At 37.9% G+C, this 20,364-nt stretch overlaps 1 protein-coding gene across 3 annotated transcripts in view; it reads left to right on the forward strand.

Annotated features, from left to right (window-relative positions):
• LRP11 (LDL receptor related protein 11) overlaps positions 1–20,364 on the forward strand; it is a 95,489-nt gene that overhangs the window by 58,225 nt on the left and 16,900 nt on the right. Inside the window, exons 4-6 of one of the 3 annotated variants that reach the window (XM_020986597.2) lie at positions 934–1,059; positions 3,150–3,359; positions 18,210–18,266. In XM_020986597.2, the coding sequence (XP_020842256.1) occupies positions 934–1,059; positions 3,150–3,359; positions 18,210–18,266 (393 nt within the window). The remainder of the gene's footprint in view (positions 1–933; positions 1,060–3,149; positions 3,360–18,209; positions 18,267–20,364) is intronic. The other 2 variants (XM_020986598.2, XM_020986599.2) reach the window with 2 other exon arrangements.

The following is a 20,364-nucleotide window of genomic DNA, read 5'->3' on the forward strand; positions in this document are numbered from 1 at the left end:
CACTGGTCACTAAAAAAGAAGACATGGTACCCTAGCAAGTCACCTAACCTCTCTGGGCCTCAGTTTCCTCGTCTATAAAACGAAAGGCTGAACTAAAGGATCTCTAAGATACCTTCTATTTCTGAGTCTCTGTGATCTTCACTGAACCAGTATTTATCCTTCGAGGATGCCCCTCACTCAAAAACAGATTTACTGAAGATGTGTAGGAGGAGAAAGTCCGTAGTGATTCATGGGTCATAGATTTTGAGGGGCATGAACAAGAATGCCAAGGGGAGAGATATCAACCTTCTTTCCTTTATTCATTTGTCTGATTTTTTTATGCCCTTGGTGTTTACATAAATCTTTTCTTTGTTACTGCTTTTTAAAGTTGGTATCACAGAAGCTTGCCTTGTTTGGTTCTGTCCTGTCCTGACTTTTTCATTTTCTTCCATGTATTTTGTATATATATATATATATATATGTGTGTGTGTGTGTGTGTGTGTGTGTGTGTGTGTGTGTGTGTGTATGTATAGATATATTATAAATATAATATGTAATGCATGTATATTTTTTTATATCTTATTGATGCTTTTTTGGGTATTTCCATAGCTTTCCATTAATCACCCCACCCCAAACTGAAGCCCTCCTTTAAAATGAATGAGTATAGCCATATAAAATCCAATCCAATCCAATAAATAATAAAAGAAACCAATACATTAACTGTATCTGAAAATGTGTCTCATTTGATAGCTGGAGTCCCTAGACACACCAATTTTCCCAGAGTCTGTTAGTCTGACCAGTTTTTAATTTTTTCTGCAGTAGCTGCATCCCTTTGAGTTGGTATATTTCTTTTACCTATTCTTTGTTGCCCCAGACACCTCTAAAAGTCACAGGTTTTATGTACCCCACACCAGATGTAGCTTACCAGTGATTTGAGGTTTGCTTTATAAACAGAATGCTTGAAAGTTTGCTCTCGCTATCATTTCTTCTGTGATGACGGCTGCTGTATTGACATCACACTGGCTTGTGACGGAGTGGATCAGTGCCCTGACAGATCTGATGAAGCTTTCTGCCAGAGTGGTGAGTGGCCAGGAGGGAACACCCTTGATGTTGGGGCTTGGCAGGCCAGGGAAGTAGATTTGCAGTCCAAATGCCTGCATGATTATGTATAAGAAAGTAAGCTTTTTTGAGGCAACTAGGTGTCTGAATGTATAGAGCTCCCAGCCTAAAGTCTGGAAGACTCGTTTTCCTGAGTTCAAATCTGGCCGCAGATACTTACTAGCTATATGACCCTGGGTTAGTCACTTAACCTCTGTCTGCCTTAATGCACTGGACGAGAAAATGACAAACCTTAAGTATCTTTGCCAAGAAAACCCTGTGGACAGTATCAGTGTGCTACGGTCCATGGGATCACAAGAGTTAGACACGACTGTATGACTAAACAACAACAAATTTTTTTCATCCAGAGAATGGGTGAAGTTTTTCATGTTGGTATTGTTGTTGCCTATCATGACAATGGCAATAACTGACATTTAAATAGTGCTTTATATGCATTATCTCATTTGAACTTCATCCAATCCTATGTGGTAGGTATTATGGTGGGGCAGGCTGGATGGCACAGTGGATGGAGTGGCAGACCTGGCCTCAGATTCTACTAGCTGTGTAACCATGGGCAAATCACTTAACCTCAGTTTGCCTCTGTTTCTTCATCTATAAAATAGGGATAATAATAGCACCTACTGCATAGGGTTGCTGTAAAGATCAAATGAGATAATAATTGTAAAGGGCTGGCATATAGTAAAATATATATCAATATTAACTATTATTATTGTTATTATTATTTCATTAAAGGTAAAGAAATGGAGACTCGGGTAACTTAAGTGACTTGCTAGTGGTCTCACAGTAGTTAGATTCTGAGGCAGTATTTGAACCCAGGTCTCCCTGATTTCAAATTCAGCATTCTACCCACTATGTCACCCCTGGCTCTCCCATACCTGCATGCAGTAGGCACTTAATAAATGTTCACTGAATTAAATTAAAAAGGAAGGTAAATGCATAGACCCTTTGTCGTTAATAAACCGCATTTCCCAATCTAAATTTTGCATTTTATGTACAATATAAGATATAGTGATGATTGTCACATTAATTGTTGACCAAATTTCAAATAGTAGTCTGTAATTCAGGGATTTCCCACATATTTGATACTGCAATATTCTATCATTGCTTAATATTTCAGTACTGTCTTTCCATATCTATAAAGTGCTAGTAGCATATACTTTTAAAAAATTTACAAGTATTCATTTTCTTTCCTTCTCAGCTTCTCCCATTTAAAAAATAATAATAGCAAAATCCTTATGTATATACATATACATAGTTGAATAAAACAAATGCCTACGTTTTGATCATGTCCAAAAATGTATTGCTCTTTCTGCTTCCAGTCCGTTCCTACTGTGTCAGGAGGTAGGCAGCCTGTATCATCATTGGTCCCCTTAAATCATGGTTGATCATTGCATTGATCAACATTCTTAAGTCTATTAAAATTGTTTGTTTTCACAATAGTGTTATTACACAAATTGTTCTCCTATCTGTATATTTTGCTCTTACTCATATGTTCATCAGTTTGTACAAGTCTCCAGATTTCTCTGGTACAATAGTATTTCATTATATTCATATACTATAATTTGTTCAGGCATTCCCCAAGTAATGGGCCCCCTTAAAATTTAAATTAACATTAATTTTGTTTTTGAAGTAATTTTTCAGATGTTTATGACTGACGTTTGATATAATTTTTGAAAACCAGATCATGTACTAAACCACTCTTCTAGTTATAGGTACTACAGAAACACAACCAGGGGGAAAATAGCAGTATAAAAAAGGTTCATAACGTTCACTGATTAAGAATCTGCAAATGTTGGGTTTGAGTACTGACTCTGTCATTAACTATTTCTGTCATTAAGCCTTAAAGAAAAAAGATCAGACAAAAATTGTCCATTAATAAACAAAGATAATGGCATTTATGAATTTTTTTTTTAATATTTGAATTTAGAATTCTACGTAACCCCAAAATTTCATCATTAGAGATAGACTGAGGAGTTAGCATTTTTGAGTTTATTTTTACACCAAAAAAAAAAATCTGACAGCTAATAATTAATCTATCCCCATTCATTCAGTGAGTCCTGGCCGCAAGACAATAACTCATGCTGCTGTAAGTCCAGCCCAGCAAAGAACTGTGGGATTGACTGAAGATACGAACAGAAGTCTCCCTTTGCAGAACATCCAGAAAGCCGTAAGGAAACAGCTGCTCACATCAGCTATTGCAGACAAGAATAACCATTCAGTCTCTCAGGGACCAAAGAATCAAATGAGTGCTTTAATGCCAGGTAACGGCTTAAAAGTGTCACTCTTTAAAAAAAATTTTAAATATTAATTTATAATCAGCAGCAAACAAACATTTCAATATACAAAGAACAAGAAAAGGAATTGTATAGGGAACTGAATTTCTGTTACCTATAGTTTTTAAAGTATATATTAAATTTAACAAGGTAATAATAGAATTATTCTATTTTTTATGTCTCTCTCTCTGAGCTTCTTTTTGTTTCCTTCCCTGCATTTGCCAAAATATGTTTTATTAATGAGCTTTGTTGTTTTGTTTTGTTTTTTGCATTTCCATCACTACCCACCCAGCCCCAAACAGAGGCGCTCCCTTGTAACAAATAAGTATAGTCAAACCCAACAAACCAACACATTGCTCATGCCTGAAACTGTGTATCTCATTCAGCACCACCTCAGTTCACAAGGGTCTTCTCCTTTTTCTCTGTACTCATTGTATTTATTTCTTTTGGCACAATTATATTCCATTGTATTTACATACGAGAGCTGTGCAGCCATTCTGAGATTGGTGGCCACCCCTTATCCTTCTAGTTCTTAGCTACAAGAAGAACTGCTATAAATACTCTCATATGCATGAGTCCTTTCCCTATATCCTTGGCTCCCTGAAGTCATATATAAGGTATATGTTAACTCAGTTGTCTCTAGATCAAAGACTATATACAATTTAATTACTTTGGGGATCTAAGATTGCTGAGTTGTTCTTCAATAAAAGCAAAAAAAATTTTTCTGTGGATAAATTTTGATTCACAATTGTTTGCACTTAGTTAATAGAAATGAGACTGTAGTTAAGGTTGAGAGTTCAACCTAATATTTTTGGGTTTTGTTGTTCAGTTGTTTCCGTCTTGTCTAACTCTTTGTGACCCCATTTGGGATTTTCTTGCCAAAGATACTGGAGAGCTTGCCATTTTCTTCTCCAACTAATTTTACAGATGAGGAAACTGAGGCAAACCAGGTTAAGTGACTTGCCCATGATCACACAGCTAGTAAGTTTCTGAGGTCAGATTTGAACTCAGGAAGACAAATCTTCCTGACTCCAGGGCCCTTGAACTCATTCCACTGCACCAGTGGAAACCTAATGTTATTTCGCTTTTGAACAGAGCTGAGTAATTGAGTCTTAAGAGTTGAAAGGAATTTTTGGAGGTCTACTGTTCTAAGTTCCTGCCCTCTAAAACATCCAGCCTCTGTTTAAACATGTCTAGCAACTAGAAGTTCATTATCTTATATGGCTATTCGTTTCATTTTTTTAAATAAATCCAATTCAAAAGATTGCTTAAAGTTATAGGTTATAGCTCATGTTTAGGTGTCCCCAAAGCAGGAAATAAAAGAAGTATTCAGTATATAATATTAATCAGGTATGGAACAAGCAGTTTATTCCTTTCTTTTTTAAATTTATTTTATTCTGAACTTAAGAAATATAACAGGCATTTCCATAACATAGTAGACTAGAAAAAAGATGATTGTACATGAAACTGCAAATCTATTATGTACTACTTGCTATTCCTTTTAAATACGTAATATGATTCAGGTATGGGACAAGTACTTTATTCCTGCACACAGAAGAAATGCTAAAAACAGAAACCTTAGAAGCATGTATTAACAGAACAAATTAAACAGGATTTAGATTTAATAAATTTACAGATTAGGAAACAGGATTAAACAAATTAACAAATTAAAAGGATTCAGTAACTTAACTTTTAACTACTGTTACAATCTTCTGGGAGACTGATACTTAACTGTGTCAGAAGATAAAGTAGTATTGAGGGCCGTTGATTAGGCATTTTACATTTTGCCTCTGCTCAGCGCTTTCCGTATGACTCTTAGTGGCCATCCCCTCCAGGGTAGTAAAGTGGTTGCTGGGGGACCACCCCAATGCTTCCATTTAGTTCTAACTTTTAATGAGAACTCTAGACTTCTTGAACTCACAAGGTCACCTCCAGTCTTGGACACATCCACTTCAATATACTCATTCACTTAAGATCAGAAAAGAACAAACACAAAAAAGGGCAAAGGAAGCTATAGACCTGGTACAAACTCACCTCATTGTGGCTCTTTACATTAGTTGCCATATAGACAAGGTCACCATTATACTCAAGTAGAAGAAGACCTGTCTTTCCCCACCCCTCACTGGAGTCATATGATGCTACTTGGAGAGTCACTTCCAAAGGACCCCTGAGGGTTTGTAAAGTCCTTTCACTTCTGGGCTACCACGTGTCCAGAAGCCAGGAAGTTCATCTTCTCTAAAAGCCCCCAAGCAATAAGTGCCCATGTCCTTGGAGTCGCCAGAAATTTCCAGGGAAGCTCTGGGTACACACTTATAAGAAAGGATTGTAGGCCAGCTCAGCTTCTACTACACTATGATCCTATGAACTAACATATGCCTGCATTTTTCTCTATTTCGTCCTGTCCAGCTGCTTGTCAAATGAATATATAAAATTCTTCCTTAAGCTTATTTCATCATCATAAAATGATCATCTAATTTGGTGATTCATTTTCAAATCCATGCTTAAGCCTCAAAATATTTGATTTTCTTAACTATAAAATTAGGGACTTGGCAGGATCACAATGGTCTCATTCAGCTCAAAAGTTTTGTGATTCTCTAAAAAATACGAATGTCTATTTATATTGTTCAAATACTGTGATTCTGCCAAAAAAAAACTTCTACTTTTTGTTATAGTGCTTCAATTATCATAATGGTTCTATCATTCAAGAATAAAAATGTCCCATTTCTATTTATAAATGTATCATCAACCTTCCCACTAAATATAAAAATTTTTTTAATTCTCTATAGATATTTAAGTAGCCTAGCCAATATACACTGAATGGGCAGCTTATGCATACAATATCGTTTTTGTTGTTGTTGTCAGGTATGGTTTTTTGTTTGTTTTGGCTTTTAGTTTTTTGTAAGTGGAAATCGGAGATCATAGACTCCCTGAATCTTAGAGCCATTAAGGCCAAACTCCTCGTTTTACAGATGAGGAAAGTGAGACCTGCACAAATTAAGCTGTTTATGCATCCTGGCAACTGCTTGTTGTGGGCAACTGCATCTGAGCAAGGGCATTCCTATAAACACTAGGGTTTATTTCCATCAGTTTGATAAATATGGGTGCACATCAAAAAAAGTGAATATGGAGAGACATCGGAAGCAGAATCTTTTTTGATTAAGTCAGTAAAGGAAATACTAAACATATATATATCTTCATCCTATCTCCTAATTCTCTACTTGAGGGAAGGGGGTACGCGGAAGGTACTGTAAGTTCTGTCTGTGTCAATCATATGTCAAGGAATACTATAGAAAAACTGCTAATAAGATATGAGGTTGTGTTAACATATGGAAGAAGACAATCTCAATATAATCTGCCCTGATCAGACCCATTTATGTAATATTGGCGTTTAGTATTGTACCACTTTAAGGAAAGGATGTTAACTAAAATCTGACCAGAGGAAGGTGCCTAGGATGGTGAAAGAACTAAAAATGTGCATAGGATTCATTGAAGGAACTGAAGATATTTGACTTGGAAGACTTAGGGCAAATATCATTTTGTTATTGTTGTTGTTTTTTAGTCATATCTGACTCTCCATGAGCCCATTTGGGGTTTTCTTGGCAATGATATTGGCGTGGTTTCTCATTTCCCTCTCCAGCTCATTTTACAGATGAGGAAACTGAGGCAAACAGGTTTAAGTGAGTTGCCCAGCGTCACACAGCCAGTAAGTGTCTGAGGCCAGATTTTGAACTCAGGTGGATGAGTCTTTTTGACTCCAGACCCAGCACTCTCTCCACCACACCATCTAACTGTCCCTGCAGATACCTTGGCTGCCTATAAATACATGAAAAGCTGGCCTGCAAAATAGATATTGTATTTGTTCTGCCTGGGCTGTAGGAACAATGAGTGGAAGTTGCAGAGAGGCAAATTTCAGCTGGATGTAAATAAGATCAATTCTAACAGGGCTGTTATTAAGAAGGCAGGTGGTTCTCCCTCCATGGGTGACCATGTGTCAGAGGGGTTGGGCAAGGCATTCAACAGCTCTGGCTGAGAGATTCCTTCCAACTCTGAGACTCTGCAGTTCTGTGATATCACCTTGGTTGTTCACTCTCCAGCCTAATTCATTCTTTTCCTTAGCAACGGCTGTCAAAACTTTTGTAGATACTTTTGGGTACAAGTCACAAGGCCTGAATTTCAAAATTCCTCTACAAAGTTAGGGAAGGGAAAAACTTGTACACTGAAAATACTAAATCAAATTTATATAACACTTTCAGGTTTGCCAAGAACTTTCCTCATTATAAATCTGTGAGGTAGGTATTCCAAGTATTATTATTTTCATTTTATGGATTAGGAAACTGAGGTCAAGAAGGTTAAGTGACTTAACCAGGATCCCAGATGCAGTAACTGTAGAAGCTGGGGTTTGAAGCCACATCTCTCCTGCTCCCAAGACCAGCACTGCAGCACTATTTCTGTATCATGCTACCTCTCACTAAATATATTATGGCTTTAAATCCTTAGATTGATATTATTTAATTTAATTATTTAATGGTAATTCTTCATTTGAAGATCACCAACTAGTTGCTAAGCCATCCAGGTAAGCAGGATTCTAAGATGTAAGTTGAAGATCATCATTCCCAATCGCTCTAATATTATAAATGAAGAAGCTGTGCATACTTTTAAAAATCAGAAGTAAAGTACCCTGGTAGTAGTTATTTATTTTCTCTTTTGATCCATTTCTCTATTTGAGTGACTAAGTATAGGATGAGGGTTCATAGATTCAAAGATCATTTTATTATAGAACCTAAATATTGATATAGTCATTAAAAGTTCAATGTCAGTTTGGCGGACAGTCTAGTGCCCCAAGGATCTATTCATGGTCCGATATTGTTTGATATTTTTTATCAATAACAAAGGCAGAGAGGGTACACTTACCCATGCCATAAAGCTGTGCAACAGCTAAACCCTGGATCACAGAGTCAGGGTCCAAAATGATCCTGTCAGGCTACAACACTGGACCAAATCTCATAAAAGGAAATTTAATAGGGGCAAGTATAAATAAAGGTTTCCACTTGGGTTTAAAAAATCAATTGGAGGCATAGCTAGATATCCACTCATCTGAAAAAGATCTGGGGGCTTTAGTGGACTGCAGGCACAACATGCATTAGTATTATATGTTATGTGTTTATACACACACACACACACACACACACACACTCACTCACTCACTCACAGAGTTATAAGTACTATATGACAGCCAAGAAAATCAATGAAATCTTAGACTGCATTAAATGAGGATTAATGTCCAGGACTAAGTCAATGATCTTCTCTCTGTACTCCACCCTGGTCATACCATTTCTGAAGTATTGTGCTATGAACAACCACAGTTCTAAGAGGACTCAGGATGAAACATGCTTCTCACTTCCTGAGAGACTCAGAGTACAGAGTACTTTTGTTTTGTTTTGTTTTGGACACTGCAGATGAAGGAATTTGTTTTGCTTGACCATACAACTTTTTAAAGGAATTTTTGTTATTCTAGCTTTCTCAGTGGAGAGGTGGGAGGGGAAAAAATGTGGATCCAAAAATAAGATAAAATTGAATGAGAAAAAATGAAGTATTGTGTTCAGTCCAAGGCACCACTTTTAGGAAGGACATTGATATTCTATGGAGCAACCACAAGGAAGGATTTTGAGACTATTCCATATGAGGATCATTTGAAGAAACTGGGAGTATTTAATATAGAGGAGAGAAGACCCAATGGGTACATGATAGCTGGGCTGTCTCATATGGAAGACAGATTAGACTTGTCCAGCTTGGTCTCAGGCAACACAATTAGGTTCAATGAGAGGAAATATCAAAGTGACAGATTTAGCTTTGGTATAAGGAAAAATTTCTTAACAATTAGAGCTGTGCAGAAGTGGTAGAATCAGCTGCTTTGGGAGGGCATGGGTTATCCCTTCATAGAAGGTCTTCCAGCAAAGTATTTGGCTCAGTATTTTGCAGGAAGGATTCTTGATCAGATATAGGCTGGACTAAATAATTGCCTTCTAATTCTGAAATTCTGGGATTCTGATTCTGGGAGCTCAAATTTTATCTATTCTAACCAGTACTTCCATGAGGAATCATGTATATGATATGCCCAACAAATGAACATGCAGCCTCCACTTGAAGTCCTGAAAATCCATGGAGAGCCTGCGATCTGCCTCAAAGGATTAAGTGTTTTTCTTTCTCTTATTGTGCTTGTATGTACACCATAAATGCCAGAAAATCTGAGTGCATAAATTAAGAGGAGAATAGAGTCCTATTGTTGCTGGATAAAGCCTTTTGCTTGTCTGGGCTGCCTTGTGTTTACCCTCTGTGAAAAGACAGGATCGCCAAGATGTTGCTGGACTTCACTGTATAGCAGTAGACAACTGCATAGTATGTGGTCTGTTCACTCATTAACACTTTTTATCTGACCTGGCCAAGAGAAAAGAAAGCTGGTCTCTGAGACAACTAGGATCTGTTTTGTATACACACACAAATTGGCTCTTTTTCATTTGTAACTTGATTAGCTTTGTCCTTTTCAAACCCAACTCTACAACGTTATTTAAGGAATTGTGGCAAAATGTACATGTCAAGTTGCAAAGTTCTGTCTAAGTTTTCATTAGTTCAGTCGTTTAACAGCATAGATGCAGGGTTCCTTAGCTTGGGATCTGTGTTTTGCTTTGCAAACCTTAAAGTGCTATAAACTACAGGCTAAGAACATGATTTTTTGTTTGTTTTTAATATTTCTATAACTGAATTTCAATGTAACTGGATTCCCTTATAGTCCTATGTATTTTATCCTATGTATTTTATAATCCTATGTATTTTATTTTAGGGATCAAGGCTTTACCAGACTGCCAAGGGGGTCCATGACACACAAAAAACTAAAGAACCCCTGTACTAGAGCCTGGAGGTGACTAGAGTAATTACATACTAAGCATATGGCTTATGAGAGTGCATACTGACCAATAGAGCATGCCCATTGTATATTTCTTGCAGCCTAAAGTGGCTATAAGATTTTGTACAATCATTCTCATCATCATAGTTTCCTCTTTCCTTGCCAAGAAATTTTACTATAAAGAAATTAGAAGATGGTATTTCTGAGAAAGGTAGATTTAATTTATGGGAGTTTGACAAACACCATAGCCACACAGGACTCTGTGGTACCCACAGTTTCTGATTTAAAGTGTTAGAATTATTGCCTCTCCATCTTAGTAAAAAAGCATTTTAATTCTCAAGTAGATAAACGACCAAATAAAAGTCAATTCATTTATCACTATGAAGGAAATTGGATTTTTTTGCTGATAGAAAAACAGCTCTTTCTACAAGTTTATGTTAAGGAAAATGGGCATTAGGATCGAAGTGTCATAGTCTATCTCACTGACAATGTCTTGTGAATAAATATAATTTAATAAATCATAATCAACAGATGCTAATATTAAGTATTGCTTCTGTGCATAATCCAGGCCTGGGCTGTGAGGAGTAGAAAGCAAAATTAGCTCTTGCTTTTTCCAAGTTCATGGGCATGTAATTATTTGGACTTTTTTAAATCTACAGACATAATTTATCACTTTTCAGGATGACAGGTACAAAGCCATTTTGTTTCTAGTGAAGATATACTAAGATACACTAATTCATCCTAAATCATCCCTTGGTTTTGGACAAAATGATTCTTTTCTTTTGTCAAAGAACAGCCTGTCACCAGCATTCTGATGCCATAAAAAGATTATTCTATAAACAGCCTTGTAAACAAGCATGAGTTGTTGTTTTTTTTTTTAATTAAAACTGAGGCTATTATTAGGAAGACCTGAATTCAAATATGGCCTTAAATACTAGCTGTGAGAATCCTGAGCACTTCACTTGACCTTCAAGTCTGCCTCAATTTTCTTGTCAATAAAATTGGAATGATAATAGCACTTATCTCCCAGGGTGATTGTGAGGGTAAAATGAAATAATATTTGTTAAGTTATTTTGCAGATCTTAACACAACTATATAAATATTAGCTATTATTCATTGACTCTAAACTGGCAAACTGTTTTTAAAGCTGGCTAATACCGTAACATGATAACTGATCCAAAGGAGTTTTATTGTGAGAGTTATTTGTTTATAATAAAACTCAAATAATATTTCCAGTCCAATAAAACAACGTGGGAGTTAAGATCACTTGTAGTAACTCAGCCACAGAGTGGTATAAGAGAACTCCTTCCTGTTGATTTTATAGGTTTGAAATGTGACCTGTCAATGAATGATGGCAAAACACACAGTGCTAAAAGTCAATACCAATATTTCTTGTTAATTGTTGTTGAGGTGTTTCAGTTGGTTTTCTATCAGCAAAAAAATCCAATTTCCTTCATAGTGATAAATGAATTGACTTTTATTTGGTCGTTTATCTACTTGAGAATTAAAATGCTTTTTTGCTAAGATGGAGAGGCAATAATTCTGACATTTTAAATCAGGAACTGTGGGTACCACAGAGTCCTGTATGGCTATGGTGTTTGTCAAACTCTCACAGCCCAGTTGTGGCCGACTCTTCAAGACCCATTCAAGGATTTCTTGGCAAAGACGTTGGAATGGTTTACCGTTTCCTTTTCCAACTCATTTTGCAGATGGAAATGGAGACTTGACAGGGTTAAGTGACTTGTCCAGAGTCACAGATAGTAAAGTGTCTGAGGCTGGATTTGAACTCAGGAAGATGAGTCTTCCTGACTTCAGGCCTTGCACTCTATCATTGTGCCACCTAACCTATAATAATAATAATCACATTGCCTGAAACCAACCTGTCATTCAGATGATGGAAGGAACTTCTGACTAAGCGAAACTCTCCTTCCCCACCCCAATGCATATCATCTACTCTTCTGTAACTTAGAGTCCGAGAGAGCTATCCAAGTCATTGATAAGTTAAGTGATTTACCTAGGGTCACACAGCCAGCGTGTGTCAGAAGCGAGACTTGAACCCAGGTCTTTCAGATACTAATGCCAGCTCTACCCACTGTACCATACTACCTATCAACATCATAATTGCTACTCTTTATAGTGCTTTAAGATTTACAAAGTGCTTTATGTACATTATCTCATTCAATCTCTTTGAGCAACAAAGAGTCTAGAGTTGCACTCAGTAATTCAGCCTGAGATCCTGTTTCAGTCGAGTACTGGTTAACACTGATTATTTTAGTGGGATCTTGTGATAGTGAAGGGTATTCTGGTGTTCCTTCTCTGCTTTGCTTGAATTACATCTGTTGTGGCTGTAAAGGAAATGGAAATACCTTCCTTTAAGAATCCAGCTCTTCGGGGCAGCTAGGTGGCGCAGAAGATAGACTGCTGGCCTTGGAGTCAGGAGGACCTGAGTTCAAATGCAACCTCAGACACTTGACACTAGCTGTGTGATCTTAGGCAAGTCACTTAACCCCAATTGCCTCACCAAAAAGCAAAAAACAAACAAAAGCAAAAACAAAAACAAAGTGGCCTCAGAGACATAACTGTGTGACCCTGGGCAACCCCATAGCCTACCAAAAAAAGGGGGGGAGGGAGCAGATAGGTGGTGCAGTGGGAGGTCCTGAGTTCAAATCTGGTCTGAGACCAGACACTTGACACTTACTAGCTTTGTGACCCTGGACGTGTCACTTAACCAGAATTTACCGCAATTACCTTGCAAAAAAAAAAAAAAAGACTCCAGCTGTTATACTGATGAAATAAGTAGATTGTAAATTCCTTGAGGGCAGAAAGATTGTGCCTTACCCCTCTTTGTACCTCCCTTGGGGCTAATCCACATAGCCAGTGCTCAGAAAATATTTGTTGAATTCATTAGGAGCAGTATGTGAATAGGAAGAAGAGGAAAAGTACTTCTGTGTCTTTACCCTTATGCCTTCTAGATTGGGGGAGGGGCAGGTGTTAGAAGCACAGTGGGGAGGGAGAGTTGTTAGGGGTATGGGGGGGCGGGGAGTGCTGTTGATATGGAAAATTCCCACAAAAATTTTTGGCCCTTCCTTTATACTGGAGAAGTCTGAATTATTATGATATTAAAAGATTAAAATATGCTATATGTACATTTTATGCATTTCTGAGTTTCTAAACTTTTTCTGTATCATCTACAGGCCTTCATGAGTCAGCTGGGAATTCCACAAAACTCCCCCAAAATTCCCATTTAATTTCTTATGCCAACCTATGGTATATCAAAACCTCAATGGGGAAAGTCTCAATGTGGAAGGGATGACTGTATTTCTTTCTAACAGAGGCATCAGGCAAGCAAATTATCAGCCACAAAATGACCTTGAACACTTTTATTTCTTTTTGCTGATTCATCTTAAAATATAACTGTTATCTGAAGAAGGAAAATAATTGCTTTATACTATTCTTTTTATTTGAGGTCACAAAAAGTGAATCTAGGACTTAACCATAGTAAATTACACCTAGTAATATCTGTTAGAGAAAAGCTGAAGGCCGATTTAGGACTGGGATACTTAGGTGAGCCAGTTCTTCCCATCAGAATGCCCTGTTTTCAACTTTGAAAAACTGAAGAACTCTGATAAACACAATGACCAACAATGATTCAGTGCTAGCACAGAAACTTGTATATCATAGGTGCTTAATAAATGCTTCTTATCTTGAAATGCTCGTTGATTCCAAAGGATCTGTATTGAAGCACACTACCTACTTCCTGACAGAAAAGTGTTGAATTCAGGGTGCAGATTGAGACATAGCATATTTTTGGGAGACAGTTAGGTGTTGCAGTGGATAGAGCACCAGCCCTGGATTCAGGAGGACCTGAGTTCAAATCCAGCCTCAGACACATAACACTTACTAGCTGTGTGACCCTGGGCAAGTCACTTAACTGCAATGCCTAACCAAAAACAAACAAACATAACATGACATATTTTTTGGACACAGCCAATGATAGAATTTGTTTTGCTTGACTATGCATATTTGTCACAAAAGTTTTGCTTTACTTTTTTCTCTTCCAGTGTGGGTGAGGGGGTAGGAGGGAGAGAAAATAGATTTTTGTTTATTGAAAATAAGTTTAATTTCAAAAAATTAAAAATAAAAAGAATGGTCTTTTTCATATGGACCATTGGCTAACTATGCCTTCGTTATTCTGTACTTTGGCAGCTGATATTTTTTGAATCACCCACTTTCTGATACCATCTTCTCCAAAATTTCCAAATGACCTCTAAATCACCATATCTAATGGCCTTTTTCCCGTCTTTATTCTTCTTGACCTCTTTAGTGCATTTAACACTTTTTACTACCCTGTCTTCCTGTCTTTCCTCTCTGGGGCTTTTTGGACAGTATTCTGTCCTGATTCTTCTTCTACCTGTCTAATCACTCTTTCTCAGTCTCCTATTCTGGTTCATCAATCATATCACGTACACCCCTAGGTGTTAGAGGAGAGAGGGAGCAGACTAGGAAGATAACTCTTGTATTTGTTTTATTTTTAATCTTTCTATCTCCAGCACCTAACACAGTGTCCAACACACTGTAAGGGCTTAATAAATGCTTGGTGATTTGTTGTGTATTTTTTAAGCCACTTTAAAAAAAAAAAAGATAAAAGAGCTAGGAGAAGTGCTTTGGTAGATCGGGGCTTTTGATTTTTATTCCTGTCTCATTATTTTAGAAAATGGAGCTTGTTTCCACAGCTATGTGACCTCATTCACAATTCACTTTGGAAAGATAAGCAAAGAGTTCCATTGCAGAGTAACTCTCAGAAGTCAGTCCAGGAGTGAGTTCCAAGGATCTGCAGTCAGTTCAGCAACTTCAGATCAGCCATCTGGCCTTCTGGTTTATGAGCCTTCTATAGCCTCTGCAGAATGTTTTGCACATCACTGATTTCCATCTCCATAAAACCAACACTGCCTACATGCTTCTTTTATAAAGCCAGTAATAAGATAAATGCTTAGTGTGGAAGTAAAAAGGCTCACACAGAACCTCCCAAGTGTTGGTGTGACAGAGAACCATTTGGATTAGCAAGGATGCCCTTTCCAACATACTGCATTCAAAATGGAAGGGAAGTAGAGCTGTATTAACTAACACTTTCCAAATCATTAGCAAGTTGAAGTCTTGGAAAAATTCACAGAAGCTGTATGAGTAAGAAAGTGAAGCTATATTGTTGTTGTTGGGGGGACATGATGCAATGGATAGAGTGCTGGGCTCGGAGCCCCAAAAACTCATCTTCCTGAGTTTAAATCTGTCCTCAGACACTTACTGTGTGACCTTGGGCAAGTCACTTAACCCTGTTTACCTCAGTTTCTTCATCTGCAAAATGAACTGGAGAAGGAAATGGCAAAGCACGCCAGTATCTTTGCCAAGAAAACCCTAAATGGGATTACAAAGAACCACTGAAACAACTGAACAATAACAACAACAACAAAGTCCCTTCCAGCTCTAGATCTGTGAATGTCCTTGCCATTTTCCTTATATGGATTGTTACTTTCCCTTGCTAGGTGCCTGAGAGGAAGCTTGGTGTAGTGGATAGAGAGGTGGCCTCAGAACCAGGGTCTGAATCCAACTTCTAACACCATCTGACCTCTTAACACATACTGTCTCTGTAACTCCAGGCGAGTCACTTAACCTTGAAGTGTTCTAAGCAACTCTAAGACTGTACATGGCAAAGAAAGTAGAGGGAATTTATTCATCTCAGTGGCTTCTATGCCAAAGAAATCACAGCTACAGTCCTAGATAGATAGCTTCTTATAAGGCTAGAGTTAAAATGTATACAATACAATCTCATTTATCTAGATGAATCAGTACCAGAAATGATCCAAATATAAGAAAAGCTCTATAAATTTGTGGAAATATTTTTACAACCTTTCCTCTCGCTGGGTTCTGAAAATTAGAGGATTTAGATGAAATATGTTTAGTATAACAAAGCCATTTCTTATAACCCTGCAGATACTCTTTATTGAATCAGCCTCACTTTTGACTTCTGGTTGGTCAAAAAATTCCAAGCTGAGGCAGCCAGGTGGCACAGTGGATATAGAGTATTGGCCTGGAGTCAGGAGGACCTGAGTTCAAATATGGCCTCGGATACTTTTAGCCATGTGACCCTGAGCAAGTCATTTAACCCCATTTACCTCAAAAAAAAAAAAACCAAGCCACATGTGGTTTGCTTGATCCTACAAGTTTAGAAGACTAATCCTCTAGAAGATACCATGAAATTATATGAAATTAGAATCAGAGATCATCTTATTTACCAGACTCATTCTACAAATGAGGAAATGAAAGCCTAGAGATTGGGAAGTAACTTTCCTAAGGTCACACAGGTAAGGAACAGCCAGCCAGGATATGAATGCAGGTCCTCTGACTCTAAATCCAGGGATCTTTCTGCTACATTTGTACCTGAGTATGAATTCCCCTCAATAGTATTTCCAATAAATGGCAATCCAGCCTCCTATTGAAGACCTTCGGTGATGGAAGACCTAACTCTAGGAAGCCCATCCAACTTTTGGGCATCTACAATTGTTAGGAAGTTTTCCCCTATAGGAATCCAAAATCTACCACTTAAAATGCCCACTTGGTGCTCCTATTTCTGCCCTCTGGGCTAAATAGCCAAAATCTAATCCATTCTCTATATGACAGCCCTTTAGATACTTAAAGATAATTGTTATACCCCTCATAAGTTTTCTCTTCTCCAGACAAGCATCACGGATCCCTGCAAGTTGATATGGCTTCTAGGCACTATCGCTATCCTAGTTGACTTCTTTGGCAGGAACACCAACTTGTGAATGAATCACTCCTAAGTGGCACAGAAGATAGAGTGCCAGTGTGGGGAATTTGGAAGACTCATCTTCCTGAGTTCAAATATGGCCTCAGACACTAGTTGTGTGACCCTGGACAAGTCACTTAACCCTGTTTGCCTTGGTTTCCTTATCTGTAAAATGAGCTGGAAAAGGAAATGGCAAACTGTTCCAGTATCTTTGCCAAGAAAGGATCACAAAGGGTTGGACACCACTAAAATGATCTTACAGCAAAAACAACAATTCATTATGTGGTTTAACTAAAGCAGAGCATACCAGGATGATCACCTCCTTATTCTAGAATCTATGCTTCTCTTAACATAACCTAAAATCACATCAGCTTTTTTTGGCTACCACGTCACGTAGTTAACTCAGAGTTTACCGTCCACTAAAATCTTCACGTCTTTTTCATAAGCTGTTGTCTAGTTATGTCTCCTGTATCCTGTGCTTTTGCTGTTGACTTTTTTGAATCGCGCAACTGAAATTGCACCCTCTGAGGGTTACCATTGATACCTCAATCGCCATATATGATGTTCTTTTCTCAGTTCTCGTTCTTTTTTTAAAATTTTATTTATTTTACTTATGAAATAAAAGAAGCATTTCCATAACATAGTAGAATAAAAAAAAAAGATGATTGCACATGAAACTACAAATCTATTGTGTACAACTTGCTATTCCTTTTAAATATATAATAAAGTTATCATACAAATTTTCCCCCTTTTTTTCTTCCCTTCCTGCTTGTTAATGACCTTAAATTCTAATACATGTGGCACTGCTGACCACCCTCTTCTCCAGGACGCTATCCTTTCCTGGTTCTTTTCCTACTCGTCTCACTTCTCAGTTTCCTTTGCTGGCTAATCCATATCATGCCCCCCTAACAATCAAACAAAATATTGACCCTCTAGAACTGACTGACCTCCTTCCAAGCCATGCGTTTTCAAGGCTGTGAAAAGCTGTGCATCGCCATTCCACTTGTGACTAGTGACAAATGTCTACCTAGATGCCTTAGACAATTAGGTTCCTCTGCTACCAAAAGGAGACTTCAAAAACAGACCATCATTGTTCTAGTGTCCTTCTCTTAAGCCGTTTTTCTCTTTTGTTAAACAGGCGCAGTTTCCCAGCAGACTGCAACAGAGCCATCAACCCACTCTCACTCCGAGCCAGGTTTGATCTTCTTTCAATTCCTTGCTACTAATGTGGCCACAAATTGATTTTGTGGGTCAGTGGGAGAAAGGAAGGGAAATGAAGGTCAAGGATATGTGCAAGTAGGGGGAGGGGAGGTTTGGACAAGGGAAGGCGAGACCGTGCCGAAGGAAAATGCATTCTTCTGCTATTTATTTAGTGAGATAATTAGGCAGCCGCTTCCCTGGGTTTCTATTTCTATCAGAAGCAAAGGAAGTAGGAAACCTAATCTGTAACATTGTAATGCTGGGGCCCCAGTTCTTTCTGAGATTTCAGAGTGTCAGTTTCAAGACCCACTGTGACTGGATTTCACTATGTAGAGTTTATCCAGATGACAAACTTGTCCTGCCAAGTAGGCCGTGACCAGACCCCATCAGCACACTCATACAGAGAATGTCAGATTTATGCTGAGGGTGTAAGGGAGTCTGAAAATGATTCCATTGTAAATGTCCCCTTAACCCTAAGGGAAGAAGGAATGAAGATTCAAAGGGGAGCCAGGTTTAATTTTTGTTAAGAATAGGCAATAGCTATTGGTTAGAGAAATGCAAATTAAAGCAACTCTGAGGGGGCAGCTAGGTGGCGCAGCGGATAGAGCACCGGCCCTGAAGTCAAGAGTACCTGAGTTCAAATCCGGTCTCAGACCAAACACTTGACACTTACTAGCTGTGTGACCCTGGGCAAGTCACTTAACCCCAACTGCCTTAAAAAAAAAAACAACAACAACTCTGAGTACCACCTCATACATATCAGATTGGCTAATATGGCAGAAAAGGAAAATGATAAATGTTGGAAAAGATATAGGCAAATTGGGACACTTTTGCATTGTTGGTGGGGTTGCGAACTGATCCAGCCATTCTGGAGAGCAATTTGGAACCATGCCCAAAGGTCTATAAAAATGTACATACCCTTTGATCCAGCAATACCACTACTAGGTCTGTATCTGAAAGAGATCATAAAAAAGGGAAAAGGACCCACCTGTACAAAAATATTTATAGCAGCTCTTTCTGTGACAAAGAATTGTAAATGGAGAGCATGACAGTCGATTGGGCAGTGGCTGAACAAGTCGTAGTATCTGAATGAAATGGAATACTATTGTGCTATAAGAAATGATGAGCGGGCAGATTTTGGAAAAACCTGGAAAAACTTACACAAATTGATGCTGAGTGAAGTGAGCAGAACCTGAACATTGTACACAGTAACAGTAACACTGTGCAATGATCAACTATGATTGACTTAGCTCATTCAGCAATACAACGATCCAAGACAATTCCAAAAGACTCATGATGGAAAATCTATGCATATCCAGAGAAAGGACTATGGAGTCTGAATGCAGACTGAAGTATATGATTTTCACTTTTTCTGTGTTTTGTTTTTTGTGGCTTTTCCCTTTTGCTCTGTTTCTTCTTTCACAACATGACTAATGTGGAAATATGTTTCCATGATTGCACATGTGTATAACCTATATCAAATTGCTTGCTGTCTTGGGGAAGGGGATAGGAAGGAGAAAAATTTTGGAATTCAGAATCTTATAAAAATAAATGTTGAAAACTATCTTAACATGTAATTGGAAAAAATAAAACACTATTTACAAAAAAAGAACAGGCAGTAGTCAAAATTCACCTAGGATTCAAAAGCTTGAAACTGTAGAGGACAATTATAGGAGGTTGAAGTACTAAGATCCTGATTCTGATCATTCTCAAAATACTCAGGCTGTTCTCAGGAGAGCTGCTGGAGAAATCATTCTCTCATTTTAGTACTTTCACTTTCAAAACAGGAAAATCAGGCTGTGGCCCTGAAGTGAATTGTTGGTATTTCAATGCAGGCTGAAGCAATGGATAAGAGGACTAAGGGAGAAAACAAGGGAAAGATGCCTACTGATATAGGACATAAAGAAAAAGAAGAAGATAGGACCGCTACTCTCATATGACTTATTATCAAGCTAATGATCAAGATCAGCATGCACAAAATGAATGTTCAGTTGTTTCAGTCACATCCAACTCTCTGTGACCCCATTTGGGGTTTTCTTGGCAAAGATGCTGGAGTGTTTTACCATTTCCTTCTCCAGTTTATTTTATAGATG

Source organism: Phascolarctos cinereus, unplaced genomic scaffold (assembly GCF_003287225.1).
Source record: "Phascolarctos cinereus isolate Bilbo 61053 unplaced genomic scaffold, phaCin_HiC Scaffold_5;HRSCAF=322, whole genome shotgun sequence".
In the NCBI taxonomy this organism is placed as follows: domain Eukaryota; kingdom Metazoa; phylum Chordata; class Mammalia; order Diprotodontia; family Phascolarctidae; genus Phascolarctos; species Phascolarctos cinereus.